The sequence below is a fragment of the Acomys russatus genome, chromosome 13 (genome assembly GCF_903995435.1).
Source record: "Acomys russatus chromosome 13, mAcoRus1.1, whole genome shotgun sequence".
Classification (NCBI taxonomy): Eukaryota; Metazoa; Chordata; class Mammalia; order Rodentia; family Muridae; genus Acomys; species Acomys russatus.
The window spans coordinates 64,228,183-64,248,174 of NC_067149.1; the positions used below are offsets into that span (position 1 = coordinate 64,228,183).

Sequence of the window (19,992 nt, forward strand, 5' to 3'; positions counted from 1 at the left end):
TAAACTTTGAAACCAATTACTTATCTCATAGGTACTTAATCCAATTGTAGGCTGCAGCCAGTTAATATCTCTCATTACTTTTAGAAAGATTATTAAGAGTTTCAACAGGCCTCTGTGGATATGTACTTTTTGTGGTTGAATTTTTGTTGATTTATTTTATAACCCAAATAACTAATTGAAACTATTCTCTGCATTTTTCCTGGAACAACCTATAAATCCCAGCATTCCAGAATTTTTTATGTTTCCTTAAACATTTTCTCTGAAGAATCTTAGAATCACCCAACAAAATATCAGCATGTAATGATAGCAGTCAATTAAGGAAACTGCCTACAAATAATTTCTAGTGGTTGTTGCACAAAATATTGACTATTTTACATTCCCTGAGGTAAAACTTTTCAGGGGTATCTCTATTGTACTACTATCGTTAAAAGTAGGCACAAAGAAGCAAACATTTCCTTATCTTGCTCATGCAAGGGCATTGTGAAAAAGCAATCTTTTAAATGAATTATTATTATAGGCTATGACATAGTTAACAAAGAAGGTAAAGGAATTCTAGGCTGTAAAGGATCCATTGGTTGAATTCCTCTATTACTGCTCTTAAATCCACTATCACCCTCCATTTTCCTGATTTTTTTTGTTTTACAGCAAACTTAGGGGAATTCTGTGGACTGGTAGACTCTTCTGTATATTGGGCCTTCAGCTGCTCCTATACTGGTCATTCGAGTGCCTGCAGTTTTTCATTTGTCATAGGTCACTGCTCTTCACACACAGGTCTTTTTCATACCCATTTTAGGGCTGAGGCTGTTGTATTTCAGGAGTGGTCCCTCTTAAAATTTGGAAACTCAATCCCTGTGTTTGGACAATGGGTACATCTTGTGATTGTTTTTAATTACATATATCAGTACCTTCCCCAGGAACATCTACCATTTTATTCCCAATTTCATCATTGGCTGTCTCTGGGATTGCAAGAGTATTAATTTCAGTCCCCCACTGTTGTAAAAGATACCTTCCCCATAAATTTATGGGTAAGTTAGCTATATGGGTTCTCACCTTCCCTATTTGCTCTTCTGGTCTCACACATTTAATCTATCAGACACTTTATCTTATTTCACACAATCTACCAATTCCTATAAACTTCTGAAGTGGCCATTCTGGATTCCAAAACTCTTGAGAAAGGATACTGACATCATCTCCTATATCTATCAAATCTTCTGTATCAACACCATTCCTTTGTGATATTAATTTGAGTCTCTGATCATTAAGCACTGTTCGCCAGAACGCACATTTTTCAGCAATCCCAAATGCTTCTGGTCTTTCTACTGGAGTGGCTTTGCCTTTGATTTAGGGAAATAGTAACAGCTGAGTAACTCTATCCCCCTGCATTAATTTACATCTAATTTTTTAAACATAGACCATGATTTTAATTTCTTCCTTGGAATCCCTACCCCTAACACCTGGATGCACAGTAATTCCTTGAGAAGTTAATCTACTTCTTCCCAAGATCATCCTTACTGTCTCTGAGGGCAAAGGACCATAAATGCCAGTGGTTACTCTGTAACATTCAACTCTTGGCGATAGGGTAAGAGGTTTATCTGTGGCTATATCCAAAGCTGCACTGCCTTCAGCAGCATGCAAGAGATCAACAACACTTAGTTTCCTTTTTCCTGCCTGTGTGTCAACTGCTGGCTGACCAAAGGAAAATGGCTCATATACTTTGCTGTGTTGCCTCAAACTGACAGGCCCCTCAGTTCATTTCCTGATGGCAAGAGGCTACTTTGTATGTTTCTTTTGGGCCTGTGGTCCCTAGTCAAATGACCACTTTTACCACAGTGTATACAAACTCTGGGAAGCCTAGACATCCCATGGTACCTGGAAACCGAATCTATGAGTAAAAGCTCCTTATTTCCCAGAGTTAATGCACCTGCCATTTTGAGTGCTGAAGCTTTAAATTTTACAATTTCTTTGTAAGTGGCCAAATTCCCCACAACTAAAGCACTGGGTATTTTGATATCTGACATTTTTATCTATAGGTCATCCTATGATATTGACATGATACTCCTGAGAGCCAATATCAGTTGTGTCTCTGATGCATTTGTCTATTGGTGCTTCTCGTGCCTTTAATAGTCTAATTACTCTCCTACATTCAGTATTTGCAGTCTCAAGAACCAATGTCTCTATCAATACCTGTCTGGCATCAGGGTATCGTCAGGCTTTATTTACAGCTGAAGCCAATCTCTGTAAGGAATCCGTAGAGGCTTCTATAGAGCCTTGTATTATCTTAGAAGTGGATCTTTTCCCTGGTTTCTCAGCCATATCCCAAGCTCTGAAAGCTGCAAAGCAACATTGTTCCATAACTACATCATGAGAACATATTTGTTTTTCTAGGAAACAAATAACACCCTTCATGAATCAATTGATCTCTAATAACAGTTATCCCCCTGTTATATTTTGTTGTTCTATTTTTGTGGTTTCATGTCTCTACCATGATAACCATTGTAATCGCAAACCAGCTTCTAGCACAACTGACACCAATCCCTTCCAATCTTGGGAACTCGTTCTATTTTGCATACCCCAGTCAGTTAATATTTGTTTAATGAATGAGGAATGCATAGGAACAATAGACCCTTCAAAATGCTTTAAATATGACACTTCTATTGGATGCCATGTTATCTCCTCATATTCATGACCATCATCATTAGCAGGCATATACTGAACAATTACTGGGCAAACTGCTGGTGACTTTGCAGCCCTGGGAAACCGCTCTGGCAGCACACTTGACTCAAGATTAACCCCTTTGCCCTCCATGACCTCCTGCTCCTCCCCATGCACTTGTCTCAGGGCAGTGATAGTTGGTAGAGCAGGGCAGGGTGGCAACTTCAGGGAAACTCTGCCTCTCAGTTACCAAGTGTGAACTCTTTTGTTTTCTCTTTACCAAGTGTGTCCATCTTTATCTGCAAACTCTCTAGTTGTACAGCCAACTTTGCAATCCTTTCTAAAATGAAAGAATTGGGTGATACTTCCAGTTTTCCTATTTCATCCACTTTTTGCTTCTTAGACTCCTCCATATCCACTTTCAGCTTTTCCAATTGTTCAGTCATTTTTCCAACTTTAAAACAAACTGAATATAGGAAGAAGATGAAACAAAACCAGAAAATCCCCTGTGGGAGCAAGACAGGAGAGATCTCAGTGGCAGAAGCTGCCATTTTACTGACCTTCTGAAACAGTATTTTCATTCTTCCATAACCTGCCATCTTATCTTCTCTATGTCATTAGAAACAAAGTTTCCCACGGTGCCTAGCCACATGTAGCATGTATTTTTAAATCTTATTTTAATAGGTGTTCTTTAATGCCTCTCTCTAGGCTCTGATATTTATACTTTCTGAGAGTCCTCAGAATTCTACTAACTCCAGGTGGCAAAGACCATACCCTCCTCTCTCAGCTGCACAAGGCGAGGCTGTTACCAGGTGGCATAGACCACACCCCACATGAGACAATTATCAGCTGTGGACAAACTAAAGCAGCCCAATAGCTCAAAGTTGGGAATCAAACAAAAACATATTTACATAACATAACTGAGTCTTTAAAGAAATAAAAACTTCCATTACAGTGAATCTTTATCATTCAACTATTTGTCTCTTATCAAGCTGTGAATGACACTTTATAACACAGGAGCAATTCCCTCGGGGGTTTTCATCCAACCATAAAGGAAAGTTACACCAGCAAATGTTTTAAGTTTAAACTCAACTTAACATTTGACCACATTTAAATGTTTCTTTGCTTTTTTTCTTATTTCAGGGCTGTCCAACCTGAATTGAAATCACTTGCAATGGGTTTCCACTCACTGGTCATACGAACACTAGGTACAGTAAACATGTCAAAAAGCTGGTCACAAATAAGATTTGATTCTTTGGAAAGTGTAAATATTTAAAAACCATTTCTGTTGGTAGTGAATGAAAGCAGTAGGTAGGTAGAAGAAACTCAAGTGACATGAAAGACTGCAAAGTAGAGGCTAGACCAAGGAATTGTCCTGTGTATTCAGTAAATTATGTCACAGAGGTTGGCAGTTCCTTTCATAGCAATGAGGAGTGCTTCTTTCAGGCAGACAGAGTGAAGGGCCATCTCCATATAAGTATATCTAGGTAACGTCTCTTGCGAGTTGGGATTGTTAGGAACTTGGGCATTTTGAGTGTGCACAGAACATAGACTGAGGGTGACTGCCTGGTTTCCCGCTACTTGATTCTGGAGGCTCAAGAGCCTTTATCAGCAGCTAAGCATGCAAGAGGGGAGGAGATCTCACACTCCAAAATTCATCTTGGAGGAGAGAACATTTTAATTGAAAGAAAACTGAAGAAATTTTGGCTTTTATGTCAAGATCTGGAGCCTATCTCTCAAATTTCTAAATATGCAAAGGATGTAATTAATAGAGATTTAAGGAAGCATCTCTCTTTCTCATAGTCATTTGTCCCTAGATGTCTGTTGTTACTTTCACACCTGCACACATAACGTCTGTAAGATTTATAGACATTAAGTGCTTATATATAAGGAAATAAAAAAACGAAAATTATCACCTAGGGACAGGGCAGAGAGCTAGTCAGAAGCAAGCACTGATGCAAAAATTTTAAAATTCAGCAAAAGTGTTGGGTGGGGTCTATCCCAGGAATCTTTGCAAGCAAAGAAACATAACCCTGGCTGACAACAGTGGAGGAAAAATTGTTCATGGTGTGTGTAGGAGAGACGACCTTGGATCTTTAAAGGGAAAAAGAAGACTTATAAGAATCAGAGACAAGGATGGGAAGGAGGGGTACAAAAAGAAAGAGAAGGAAGGCCACTTTGGGGTTCACTGTGTATCTTCAGTTTGGAAGCTTCTATACATATCAGAAGGCCCCCAGCTCCAAACCCAAATGGAACCACACATGCCTAATGGCCTCAAACAACTGAAGTGCTCTGTAATTAGAATTGCCCACTGATAGGCTAAGGAGAGACTTGACAAAGAAAAGAAAAATTTCCGCTACCATAAAACACAAAGAAAGAGACATTTGCCATCATAGTTAGAAATGATGACCTCATCAAACTGTAATGTTTTTTAATGAGGAAAATATATCAAGCATCAAACTTCTAGTTCCCAGACAACTGTCTTTCATACAATACGACTGAGCACTGTGAAATACTTCTCAGGATAATGAATGGAGAAAGTGATTTGGAAAATAAGTCACTGAAAAAATAGTAAATTCTAGTAATGATCAAGAATAAGTGTCTTAGATAAAATGTTTAATCTGTCCAGTCTTCTCACACCAGAAAAAACATTTCATTTCTCAAAGAATGGCCTCAATTTTTGAAACATGAACTTCTAACCCATTTCAGACCAGTTCTTATTTGGGTACAGTGGCCTCTGCTATCACTCCATTGTCAACTACTCACCCTCAGAAAACTGGGAATAGGAGCTGAAGTGACAGTTCAGCGGCTGACAGCGTGTGCTGCTCTTATAGAGTTCAGGATTCAACTCTTATTGTCATGTCAAGTAGTTTGCAACTGCCTGGACCTGAATTCCAGTGGACTGATGTCCTCTTATGGCCTCTGTGGTACGGCACTCACAAGCATAAGCAGATACACCCATAAAAGTTATTCAAAAATAAAGTAAATGTATAAAAAAAGAAAACATACTAATTTAAAAATTGAAATCAGTGAATTGTGAAAACAGCAAAATCATTTTCTTACACAACAACATTTGATATTTGTTCATCAAAATACATACGAAATATAATCAAAATAGTTCCTGAATGAGACCTCTATGCCCGTCCATTCTGGGGTCAGTTTAAGAACTGAGTCAATCTCAGAGTTGATTAAAACAGCAGTGAGAAGCAGCTGCTTCTCTATGGTACACCATGAACTCTGGAAAAACCACGTCCTGTACTTTTGCACACAGCAACAAAACCAGGTTAGGCAAACTACTGAAGCCATGCAGTCAGAAGACACAAAAACAGAATTTACCAACTTCTCAGAACATGCCAAAAGATATTTAAACATGTGCAAAATCAGTGGACAGAAAATGCTGAGGAAAAAAAAAAAAAGCTGGGTTCTGGAGTCAAATGACACCAAAAAGTGGAGCTGGTCTGAACCTAGAATCCACCATTCAATGGTAGAAATGAGTGGCCCGTGAGGCCTCCACTTCTCTGAGGAGAAAGCCATCACATGAAAATTCCCTTTTTTAGACTTCATTTTTCATTTTTGAACATGTTTATTTTATGTTTGCTTATTTGTTTATTTAGGTAGTAACTTTTATTTCTGTGTAAGTGCGGGTGCATGCTTCTCAGCATGTGTAACATCTACATCTAGTGACCATGAGGTTCAGAAGAAAAAAATCAGGTCTCCTGGAACTAGAGTGTCAGGCAGTAATGCAGTTGATGTAATTACAGTCTTTTATATAGATGCTGGGAAGCACACTCTGATGCTTTCAAGAGCAGAAGGCACTCCAAACCATTGACCCACTGCTCTAGCCCCCATTTTTAGTTTTCTTCAAAGAGTTCAACAAGCTCCTGACATTAAAGGATTGTAATAAATGCTTTTCCCATTAGAAAAAAGCTACAATTCTACTCCAATTGTTCCAGATCTTTCTGGTGAATAAAAAAATGACATATGGCCATGTTTTCCTTTTCACTAACTACTAGGCTTTAGCTAATACGTATTATATGAACATAGTTTACAGGCATGTAGAATTCCTTCTTCATTATGTGTGTTTGAAGGATAGTGAGGAGACAAAATATGTTTATATTACTCTATGATATGATCTTTTCAGAAATCTATTAACATTAATTCTTGCATATATTCAAGCAGAAAAAACCCATTATACTAGAAAGTTTTCAACATTTCATTCTTTACAGTGTATCAATATGATATGCCACCTAGGTATATTTGAAATATTTGTCTTGGGTTGACAGCTTTTCCTCTCATGTTATAGGAGGAATTTTAGCTCCAGTCTACTATGGGGCATTGATTGACAGAACATGTATAAAGTGGTCCGTCACCAGCTGTGGAGCACGTGGGGCTTGTAGGGCATATAATGCAAGATTATTTGGGTGAGTTTTCATATATACTTCATTAATTGATTTTATCTTTGACTATGCTAATTGCTAAATGGTATCTTTTTCTTTTTTAAGTTTATTTTTAAATATGTATGAGTGTGCTTACTTAAATGAATACATGTGCATCACATGTGTATAGTGCCAGTAGAGGCCACATGGAGTTGTGTTCTCTAGAATTGGAATTACACATGTTTGTGAGCTACCATGTAAGTGCTGAAGACAAAACCCAGGATCTCTGCAGGAGTATTCAGTGGTCTTGATCTCTGCGAAATCTCTTTAGCACCATGTAGAATATTTTTAATACAATAATAAATTAATAATTAATGTGGTCATCAATGAATCCTTACTTTATATTCAGAGTTATATCAGGAAATCTCATTTTAATGCTGGTATAAACTAATAAATATATTTATGTTTTATCTTAAATACAAAGGCAAGAAGGTTCAGGGTTCAACTTGTCTTAATTCATGCAACTAAGTGTAAAAGAAATAGGCTTTTGCTTAATTATGGTTTTCATCTCCAAAAACTCTTCCCATACCTGAAATATTATTGGCTTTGCCTTCTGAAGCAGCACATGATGGCCAACTGAGGGTCTGGTTATAATGTGCAGAAGAGAAGATAGTTCATGCTCTGTTCATCAGGAGAGAAGACAAGTGTTATATGAAATAACAAATGGAAATGATGTTCTTTTGAAAACAATTAATTGTAAATTTAAATGTTGATTAATCATAAAACATATATTACTCAAAGTGGGTTATTACAAACCTATTTGGGAAACATGACTATGTTTACATTATTACCCAAGCCCTCAACTTGTAACAGAAAACATTAAACTATTTTTGAAACTCTCAACAAGAAAAAAAATTATTTTAAGCAACACCCAGAGTCTTCCAACACAAATTGGAAGAAGAAGCTGGAGCTAAAAGTACAGTGACAAGGAAGTTTTGTAGATCTATTGTGCTCCCAAAAAGGAGTAAAATACACGTGCACACTGCAAGGAGGCAGAGACACAAGGCCTACCTTCCATTGCTGATGGATACGAAATGGTACACGTGAAGGGCAGTCCTCCACCTTCCATTGCTGATGGATACGAAGTGGTACATGTAAAGGGCAGTCCTCCTCTTCTTATTCCAGGTTATATGACATGGTCAGGCTGTCTTCTAAACCAGCTTACCATGATCGGTTATTGTTGTAAATCCTTGCCAATGGTACTGGTATCATAGTGGTGATGATGTCATGGTTGGAGTTACGTCATGGTGATATTGGTGCCATTTGGTATTGTTGTCTTGGATAGTTGGTGTTGTGATGAGAGGTAGTGTGTTAGTGTCATGTGCTCATTCTGATAATCTCTATTCCTTGACACGTCCATGACTGGGTTTGGAAATGTTCATTCTCTTCAAACCGTGATTATTTTTTCATTTTCTTTTTGTGTGACTTCTGTTTTTGTTAGACATAAATATTATGGCAAAGGAAGTACTAAAAGCAATCATTTTGGTATAATGTATAGGTGGGAGGGTAGCTTTCCACTGTCCTATGTTTAAATCTTAATCTCACCGGACCCGGATATATGGCCTGTGATCTTTAGATGTATCTTTTTTGTGCTTTCTCTTTTCATTGCATGGAATAAGATGGCTTGGGGTGATAGATCTGAATATTCCTCTCTTTAATCAGAAAGTGAGAGTCAGCCAGAGTTTAATCTCTGTGCCTTGGCATTTTTTAAAGAAATAATCTCAAAGTTTTTATGGCTCAATGGATAAAGTTCCTGAAACATTTTTAAAAGTTTTATGGTTTGTATATAATTTCACTTTTAACTTTAAGATCTACATACCAGAGAAAAATATTACAGTTTATACTACATAATATAAAATAATATTTATGCTTTCTTTTTTCTAGGAACATCTACTTGGGTTTGAATACATCTTTAAAAACAGCAGCACTTCTTTTATATTTAGTATTACTTTTTGCCTTGAAGAAAACATATAAAGGAAAGGATAGCAAGACATTGGAAAATGGTAAAAAATTCACAGAAGAAGGAAACCCAGAATCTGTAAATAAAAGTGGATATTATTATGTACCTTCTGATGCACCAAGCAATGAAACACCTCTTTAAGATGCATCTATTGCTGTGTTTTCAAACAACTCCCTAGTTCTTCCATTAAACATTTTCACACTTTACATATGATAGAGAATGGATAATCCTATGAATTTATAATGAAACAAACTGCACATCAAAAGAAATAAAAGTGTTCTTGTAAGGGTATAGCTGTGCATTTGAAGCTAGGATTGGAATATATGATCTGTAAAACTTTAAAGAATGAAAGTTGGTTAGTTTACATTAGAAAAACAAGTATTCATTTAAGCATTTATACCTCAATCAAATGAATAAAAAGGCTAATGTGGACAAAGGGGCGAAGAAGGTGAGAAATTGGTTGCCTATGTAAGGAGAAGCACCTAGTGCCTTTAAAAATCAAAGTTTGCATGGTGCTGTTCTTGGCTGAAGTCTCTGATGGAGGACTTCATGACATGACATCCTTAGGTATCCATATTAAGTCATACATTTTGCAGAATTATTAATTTGGAATTGTGTTTAACAACCCATGCATCTTCTTTGTACATGATATACAAAATGTTGAGAATAAAACAGAGACATTTAGGAAAATTACCAAAGTATGATTGTCAGAAAAATTACCTTAGAATGAATTTTAAACAGCCATGGAAATGGATTGAAAAAAAAAAGCCCACAATGACTGAAGAAAGCAAAGACCATTTAATAAATGAGCCTTCACTCCACCTGTGAGTTCTTTAAAGCAAGTGTATGCCAGAATAAGTGTGTGTTAGAAGGCATCAGCATTTACCATTATCAGTGTTTTGTTTGTCTGTTTTTTGTTTAAGGTGTGATATATATATATATAATCTAAAATCAAGATAAGAAGTAGAATGAATGAGACAAAAGAATCTTTGAACATTGTATTTTCTAGTGTGATTGGATTTAGCATAATGGACTGTAGAAGTTGTACTTGCTTTATTATTATATGTTTAACATGTTCTTTGCATTAAAACAGTCTATTGCATTACTTCCCTGTTGCTGTGATAAAGTATCTGACAAAAAAAAGTAACTCAAAGGACAAAATGATTTATTTTGGTTTGCAGTCTAGACATTTAGGTTCCATCTTGGTGGGAATGACATGCATCTGGCACAGAAGGCATGGTGGCAGAAGCTGGGGAAATGGCTGCTCACGTTTAATCCATGTACAGGAAGCAGAAACAGAGGGAACAGGAATTTGGGTCAGACTAAAATACATCAAAGCTCTTACTCAGTGATATACTTTCTCCAACAAGTTTCAACATTTTTAAAGTTCCATAAAATTCCAGCACAGTGTCTATAACTGGAGACCAAAGTGTCAAAGTACATGAGGTAAAGGGAATAATTATTTAAACTGTCATTCACATAATTACATGTGTACTCATATTTTATGCATAGATGCAAAACTATAGTCCTGCTTTAAAGATTCTTATTCAAAACATCTCTGACACAATCTAAATTAAGTCCTTTCCCTCCTCTGACAGGAGTGTTTAACAGAAGACAGTATAGCAAAGACATGCAATGTGACTCTTGCTAGTATTTGGGAATGGATCTGGAAGTTACACATGATAACTTGTGCCTCTGTTGTGGGACTCAGGAAGGATTTACTAATCACACACACAGAAATCTTGGAAAACATCACAGACTAAGCCAGTGACCATTGTTCTTTTCCAGAAAAAAGTTGTTATTATTATTATTATTATTATTATTATTATTATTATTATTATTATTATTATTAGTTGTTGTTGTTGTTGCTGTTGTTAAGCTTATGAATTTCAATAGAATTTAAAAGAAAAAAAACTCATGGCAGTTGAACTATAAATCTCAGTGATTTCCTGAATGAGGGCGATGGAGAGGAAAAAGAAAGAGAGAAAAACATGATGTTTGTAAGTACTTATGTGCAGGTCAGAGAGAAGAGATGTTGGGTAGCTTCAAAGACAAAGGATGAAGTAGCTGAACATGATCTGGAAGGCACAGAAGCACTATCTTAGTTGTTTTCTGCTGTTGTGATAAATACTGACCAAAAGCAACTTGAGAAAGAAATAGTTTATTTCACTCACAAGCTGTAGGCCATGATTGAGGAAAGTCAGGGCAGGAACTCTAGGCAGGAACTTGGAGGCAGGAACAGAAGCAGAGCCCATGAAGGAAAATAAATGCACTGATCTATATGGCCTTCTCAGTGTGCTTTCTTGTGTACCCCAGGACCACATGCCCAGATGGAGCACAGTTCACAATTGACTTGAACCTCCACATCAATCATTAATCAAGAGAAGTCACTACAGACTTGCTTGTAATGCAATCTAATGTGGTGATTTCCTCTATTAAGATCCCATTTCGCAATAAATCTAGCTGTGTCTGTAACCGGGCTGCCTTGCCGGGCCTCAGTGGATGAGGAGGAACTCAGTATTGATGTTTTGGAGTGTGTTGGTGTTGGTGGTGGGATTGCCTTTTCAGAGGACAAGCGAAAGGGGGGATGGGGTATGAGGATGAGAGGGGAGGATCAGGAGAAGAGAAGGGAGGGGCATGTACAGTAAATATACAAAGCAAAAAAAAAAAAAATGAAATTTTGAATAGTCAATATTTACTCAAAAATAAATAAACAAGGTTATTGGATGTTCGCCTATGAATCCAGTCACTCCTCTCAGATGGTTGTATGCCATTAGTCCCTAATTACATGATGCCTGAAGGTTTTTCTGAAGAAAGTAGTATATAAAAGCTAAAAAGGAGAGGGTCAAATTATGCAACAATGCAAAAAAAAAAAAAAACCGTGTGTGTGTGTGTGTGTGTGTGTGTGTGTGTGTGTGTGTGTGTATGCATGTGCATGTACGTATGTATAGTCTAAAGGCTCCAGATATCATTTAACACACTTAGGAAAAAAATTTTTTTAAATAACAAATGGTAAGTGTATTTGTTACTGTTATATCTCATGTTGTTTAAGTGCTTTAAACCAAAAAGTTTATATAAAAATTAAGGTTGGTAAATATTATCCGTAGATGTCTAGATTTTTTTACTTCTTTCTCCTTTATTGGTTTTTGTTTACAAAAAATGATCCTCCATCCAAGCTCATGGATATCCAAAACTCTTGCTAAAATGTAAACTTTTTCGTTCTCTCAGAATCTGTAAGACCATATTGTGTGCATGCCTCTGTGTGTGTGTGTGTATGTGTGTGTGTGTGTGTGTGTGTGTGCGTGTGTGTGTGTGTGTGTGTGTGAAGGGAACCTGTAAAATTATAAGATGAAAAGTTAGTCTAAACCTTGTAACAAAAGTTTAATAGTTAAAAATCTATATCAAAGTAATTTTTCTTTTCTACTGCATGCTAAATATGAACTTGTAATTTGAAACCAACTCTATATCCTTTTGAGACTAAGGAGTCAACATGTCTCCAAGGTATTTTGGACTAAAATGGATTTTTATATATTTTTGTCCCAAAATAACAATTTTAGATAAAAATGTTTAACATATAAAATATGTTTGATAAATGAGCTTTATAAATTCATAAGGTCCTCTCAGGTTAACAGTAATTGACTTAAAGATATATGTCTAGCCTTTCTGTCTTAAATTTTGTTAAGTTTTGCCTATCTTGGACAGTCATACAAGAAGCTGTAATATTCTGTAATGGTGCAGTATAAAGTAATTGGGAAAATAAGGCTCCCAGTCTCTCCGTGTGCTGCTTTTATGGCTTTATGAAGTTCCCAAATACTCCATGAACTATATTTATAGTTTAAAGTTTTACTTTTGTGCTAGATAATTGCTGTTTTGTGGTTCTTCCTGCTGTATGTAGTTTATTTTCTATATGTATAGTAATATAAATGTATATGTAAAAAATTAAGTATTTGAAAAAGAAAGAAAAGAATTTTTAATTAAATCTCCAATTTAAAAATTTAAAGCTAAAATTTAACAGTAGTAAAACTGTAAAGTCCTAATCCTGTAAAAATCACTAACATGCTATAAAACTGTTGAGGATAATTAAAACATACAAGTTAATGCTCAGCTACCTCACATATGATCAAATTTTTCAGTGTACTCAAAACTATGCTTGCAATTATTCTTTTAACCAATCAATTAATTAATCAATTTATTCACTTTAGATCCTTATCATCGCCCCCTCTCTCCTCTCCTCTGGGTCCCACACTCCCTCTCTCTTCCCATGTGCCCTCTCTCTGTTCCTCAGAGAAGGGCTTCAGTCTTACAAGCCCCTCTGTGCCCTGGTCTGTTGGTCTTTTAGTGGAGCTCCCGTCACCTCCAGGTCCTTCTATCCTTCCCCCCACTTTGCCCATGTTTGCCGTAAGTCTCAGGATCTGTTTCGATACACTGCTGAATGGAGCTTCTGGATGGAGCCTCTCAGGGGACAGCTATGATAGGCTCCTCCTGTCTGCAAGCATAACAGAGTATCATTAATAGTTTCAAGTGTTGGCTCTCGCCCATGGGGTGGGTCTCAGCTTGGATATTCCCCTAATCTCTGCTCTGTCTTTATCACGGCATATCTTGTAGACAGGGTAAGTTTTGGGTTGAAGATTTTTGTGGGTGGGTTGGTGTTTCCCTCTCTCCACTAAGAGTCTTGCTTAGTTAAAGAGTATTCTTTTCACTCTCCTAGGACTAGAAGTCTCAGCTAGAGTCCCCACATATCCTCCCAGAAGCCTTGTCTTGGGTCCCTAGCTTGTCACAGATGTGCCTTTGCCCAGGGTTTCTTTTCTCTCTTCAGGCCTCCCCTGTCCTCCAGCTGCTGCTCTTCAAGCAACTGTTTTTAAATAAAAAAAAAATCAATCAATTAATTAATTAGCATTACATCCCATTTGGAGCTTTCCCTTCCTCCTCTCTTCCCAGTTCCTCTCTCTCATCTCTCCTCCCCCAGCCTCCCTTCTTTTCTCCTCATAGATATCAATAAACCTTGGTATATCAAGTTGCAGTACTACTAGGTGCATCTTCTTCTATTGAGGCTGGACAAGGCAGCCCAGTTAGGGGAAAGACATCCAAAGGCAGGGAACAGAGAGAGAGACAGACCCTGCCTCTGTCGTTAGGAGTCCCACATGAGGATCAAGCTGTACATCTGCTGCATAGGTGCAGAGAGCCTACGTCTATCCCATGCATGCTTTCTGGTTGGTGGATCAGTCTCTGTGAGCCTGCATGGGCCAGGTTAATTGATTGATTGTCCTGATTTTCTTGTGGTGTCCTTGACATCCCTGGCTCCTTCTATCCTTCCACCCCATCTCTGACAAGGTTCCCTGAACTCTGATTCATGTTTGTCTGTGGGTCTCTGCATCTGTTTCCATCAGTTGTGGGATGAATCCTCTCAGATTATGCTAGCTGCCTGTTTTCAAGCATAACAGAATGTCATTAATTCTATCATGGGTGGGCGCTCTCCCATGGCATGAGTTCCAAGTTGGGCCTGGCATTGGTTGGCCATTCCCTCAATTTCTGATCCCTCCTTATTCTTGCACATCTTCTAGGCAGGAGAAAGTGTATATCAAATGTTTTGTGGTTGTGTTGGTATTCCACCCCTTCATTGGACATCTTGCCTGGTTACAGGAGATGGTCATTTCAAGTTCCATATACCTTATTTCTAGGAGACTTATCTAGGGTTATCCTCATAGTTTCCTGGGAGTTCCTATTGCTCTAGGTTTCTAGCTCATTTCAGAAATGTTCCCTCTCACTGATTCCACTTCTCTTTCCCTCTGTCTTTCCCATACTTAATCTCTCCTTTTCTCCTCCTCACCTTCTCTCCCACTCAGCTTCCCTCCTCCATCAACTTCCAAAGTTTATTTTATTTCCCCCTCACAGTGAGATTCAAGTGTCCTCCCTTGGGCCTTTCTTGTTACTTAGCTTCTTTGAGCCTGTGGATTGTAGCATAGTTATCCTGTATTTTATGGCTAATATTCAATTATAAGTGAGTACATACCATGTTTGTCTTTCTGGGTCTTGGTTAACTCACCCAGGATGATCTTTTCTAGTTCCATCCACTTGCCTGAAACTTTCATGATGTCACTGTTTTTAATAGCTGAGTAATATTACATTGTATAAATATATCATATTTCATATTGTCTTTATTCATTTTTTGAATGATGGACATCTAGGTTACTTCAAATTTCTGTAGGATTAACATATAAAAATAGCCATCTTACCAAAAAGCAGTCTACAGATTCAATGTAATTCCCATCAAATTCCAACATCAAATTCTTTACAGACCTTGAAAGAACAATGCTCCACTTCATATGGAAAAACAAACAAACAAACAAACAAAAAACAAAGATAGCCAAAACAATCCGGTACAATAAAAGATCTTCTGGAGGTATCACCATCCCTGAACTCAAACTGTACTAAAGATCAATGCTACTAAAAATCACAGGTACTTGGCATAAAAATAGGTTGATTAGTGGAATTGAATAAAAGACCCAGAAGTAAATCCATACACCTATGGATACTTGATTTTTTTTTTTTTGTACAAAGAAACCAAAAACTATTTAATGGAAAAAAGAAAGAATCTTCAACAAATGTTGTTGGTCTAACTGGATCTCTGCAAGTAGAAGAATGCAAATAGATCCATATCTATAACCCAGCACAAAACTCAAGTCCAAGTGGATAAAAGGCTTCAACATAAAGCCAGGCACACTAAATCTGATAAAAAAGAAAATGGGGAATAACATTGAATACACTGACAAAGGAGAGGACTTTCTGAACAGAACACCAACAACTCAGGCACTAGGATCAAAAATTAATAAAAGGGACCTCATGGAATTGAAGAGATTCTAAAACGCAAAGAACAACATTAAAAGGACAAAATGGCAGCCAACACAATGGAAAAATATTTTCACCATCCCTACATCCTGCAGAGGGCTGACACCCAATATAAAGAACTCAAGAAATTAGACATCAGCAAACCAAATAACCCAATTTTTAAGATGGGGTACAGGCCTAAAGAGAGAATTCCTGACAGAGGAATCTCTATTGACCTAGAAACACTTAAAAATGTTCAACATCCTTAGTCATCAGGGAAATGAAAATCCAAACAACTCTGAGATCCCATCTTAAATCTGTCATAATGTCTAAAAAACAAAAATACAAGTGACATCACATGCTGGTGAGTATGTGGAGCAAGGGGAACACTCCTCCATTGCTGGTGGAGTACAAACTTGTATAACCTTTTGGAAAGTAATTTGATGATTTCTCAGAAAACTGGGAATAGTTCTACCTCAAGGCCCAGCTATTCCACTCTTGGGCATATACCCAAAAGATGTTGCATCATACAAGGACACTTGCTCAGCTATGTTCATAGCAGCTTTATTTGAAATGGCTTGTAATGACTCTAAGTATAAATGTAATTAATTCAAATGTAATAATCAAAGACAAGCTTTATTTGACAACCTTTGCATATTTTCCTTTTTTAATTTTTTATTTTTAATTTATTCAATTTACAACCTGATTGTAGCCCCCTCCAACATCTCCTTCCAGGCACGCCATCCTTCCTTCAATCCCGTCCCCCTTCCCTTAGTCTTCACAAAGGTAGAGCCATTGTGCCCTATCATCTGACCCCAGCATATAAAGTCTCATCTGGGCATCATGTATCATCTTCCTCTGTGGCCTGGCACAACTGCTCTGAGAAGGGGAAGTGGTCAATGAGTGGGCATTGGAGTCCCCCTTGGCTCCTACTTCCCATATTTTGGAACCCACAGGAGATTGTTCATCAGTCTCTGCAGGTCTCCACCCCACACCCCACCCCAGCATGAGGCAAGGGGCCTGGAAGACCAGGAGGCTACACAGGACAGAAGGGTTCATACTGAGCCAAGTGTACTGCCAGACGATTTACCTGGGACTACACAGGCACCTTCATCGTTCCCAGTAATGCTGGAACATATGCCTACTAGTGATGGTGGTCACGATCAAGAGGTAACATGGCTGGCTTCTAATAGAAACATTAGATTTAAAGCATTTAAGAGAGTCTATCGTGTCCTACAGAATTCATTAACCATTTGCTAAACAAATGTTAAATAACTAGGCTATCCAAAATAGAATTACTCCCCGTGATTGGAAGGGATTGGCGCTAGCTGTACTAGAAGTGGGTCAGCAATTACAATGATTGTTGTGGTGGAGGGATGCAGCCACAAAAATGGAACAACAAAATATAGCAACGGGGATAAATGCGCTAAAGATCAATTGCTCAGTGAAAGGCATTATGCTGACCTACAAGAAGAAATTTGATCTGATGATATGGTTATAGAACTATGTCACATCACAGTTTTAAGGGCTTGGGATATGGCCGATGAGCCTGGAAAAAGATCTTCCTCATTTACTAAGATATTTCAAGGCCCTAAAGAAGCCTTTACAGACTTCTTATGGCTAGCCTCTTGCCATTGGGAAACATAATAAGGGGCCTGTCAGCCCAGCGCCCCACAGCATACAATACAAGGCATCTTCCTTTGATCAAACAGGAGGTAACAAACAAACAAAAATTAAATATTGATGATCTTATGCATGCTACTGAATGCAGTGCCCTTTGGATCTGGCCACAGATAAGCTGCTGACACTATCACCAAGAGTTGAATGTTACAAAATAACCCCTGGTATTTATGGCCTTTTACCTTCAAGGGCAGTAGGAACCATCTTGGGAATAAATGGACTAACTTCTCAAGGATTTACTGTGTGTCCAGATGTTATAGATGGGCATTGCAAGGAAAAATTAAAATCATGGCCTATGTAAAAAAATGAGATACAAATTAACGCAGGGGATAGTATTACTTAGCTGTAACTGTTTCCCTACAATCAAGGGCAAAGCTGCCCCCATAGAAAGAAGGGGGGCATTTGGGTGTCCCGGAAAATGTGTGTTCTGACAAATAGTGGTTAACAATCAGAGACCCAAATTAATATTATAAATGAAATGTGTTTCTATAGAAGGTTTGATATATATAGGATCTGATACCAGTTTCCTTTCCTGAAACTATTGGAATCCAGAATGGCGTCTTCAGAAAGTTTATACACAGTTTAAAGAATTGGTAAATTATCTCAAATAAGACCAAGTATCCTATGGATTAAATGTTTGGGACCAGAAGGCTGACATACCCATAAGTTTATGGGGAAAGGATCTTTTACAACAATAGGATACTCAAAATAATATTCCTGCAAACCCAAAGGCAGCCAATGATCAAATGAGGACTGAAATGGTAGATGCTCCTGGAGAAGGTATTGATACATTGTAATCAAGATCAAAAGCCATGCCCATTACCCAAACACAGGACACCACAGGAATTGAGTTTCCAAATTGATACAAGGCGCTACTGCTGAAATACCAACAGTCTTACCCCTAAAATGGTTATCAAACTGACCAATGTGCCAAGAGCAGTGTCCCATAATAAAAGAAAAAATTCAGGCTCTTGAATTTGTAACTGGTACAAAAATAGCTGGAGGCTCTACCAGACCATGGAATCTCGCCTGTGTTTCTTATTTTTAAAAAGTCAGGAAAATGAAAGATGGTAATTGATTTAAGAACAGTGAATAGAGTAATTCAACCAATGGAATCTTTACAGCCTGGAATTTCTTTACCTTATTTGTTACCTATATCATGGCCTATAATAATACTTAATGTAAAAGGCTGATTTTTCATAAGACCCTTGCATGAATAGGATATGGAAAGGTTTGCTTTCTCAGTACCTACTCTAAATGACCGTGGTCAAATAAAGAGACACCATTGGAAAGTACTTCCACAGGGATTGCTAATAAGTCTAACTTTATGTCAATATTTTGTGCCACAATTTCTAGAAATATTTCATCAACACAGATTACTTGCAAACTAATGACAATTTCACCTCTTACACTTAGGATCAAAATAAAAACACACCAATACAACATAAAAAAAAAAAAAAAACTTCCACTACACCCTTAACTCTTTCTTCTGTCCCTAGTCTGTATCTGTCCCAGCAGATTTTCAATAAATGGAAACACTGCAAACTGTGCAAAGATGGCCGCCTCTGGTGGTCTTTCAAAACCAGTCAGCACTGAACTTGCTGAAAGCTGATGAAAACCACATTTCTGAAAAAAAATTCCTGTCAGCATTCCATACTACTCCAAAACTTCTTGCACTACATTAGTCCAAGGTGGTTCAACAGAACCTGGCTACAAACTACATGTGCTCTGCTCACTCCTGGCCTTTGGCTGGTATTTGCACCTTCCTGAGCTCTGATAACCATACTGATTTCATCTAAGAAGCAAGTACAAGACAGAGTACATTACCACTCATTGTTAACAATACTCTGGAATATTAGTTCCAAAAATAAAAAAACCCTATTTCCCCTATACCAAAGGAGCCATTTCTCTATCACTGCCAAACAGGACAAATGGCCATCTACAGTGACTATTCTATTAGTATACAGAAGCTTATACTGGCCTCTAGGCTTCCTCAGTATTACAAATACTATTAATATACACAAAAGAGTTAAGGCATTAGCCTTTAGCCTGGTCTGGAGCCAGTGGGGAATGTGATACCTTTTTTAAAAATCCACTTTCTGCAAAGCATATATCTTTGTACCCACTAGCTGTTTGTCACTGGTTCAAATCTTTGGGAAATAGATTTCTACTAGCCCTGACTCAGTGCTTCCCCAACCCAGAAATACACAGCCATGACCATTTTATAATGTTATGACAAACTGTTTTTTGTCTTCTATAACATGCTTATGCAGGCATTTAAGCTGCCTTGAGTACTTAATCCTGCTCTTGACAGAACAAAACAGCTCTTGCGTTCCTTGTTTGTTTTCTTGTAGTTTTGCTTTTAACGGGATTTCCTACACCACCCCAACCCCTTCTCAGGGAAATCTCAAGTTTGGCTCGGAGACTACTGTCCTGCCA

The 19,992-nt window shown here is 37.7% G+C and overlaps 1 protein-coding gene across 1 annotated transcript in view; it reads left to right on the forward strand.

Moving 5' to 3' along the window:
* Positions 1–9,487, forward strand: part of Slco1b3 (solute carrier organic anion transporter family member 1B3) — a gene marked incomplete at its 5' end in the record, with an annotated part of 35,513 nt that extends 26,026 nt beyond the window's left edge. Inside the window, 3 exons of the mRNA XM_051155688.1 lie at positions 3,796–3,860; positions 6,956–7,073; positions 8,973–9,487. Coding sequence (XP_051011645.1) covers positions 3,796–3,860; positions 6,956–7,073; positions 8,973–9,189 — 400 coding nt within the window. The remainder of the gene's footprint in view (positions 1–3,795; positions 3,861–6,955; positions 7,074–8,972) is intronic.
* Between the last annotated feature and the right edge of the window lie 10,505 nt (positions 9,488–19,992).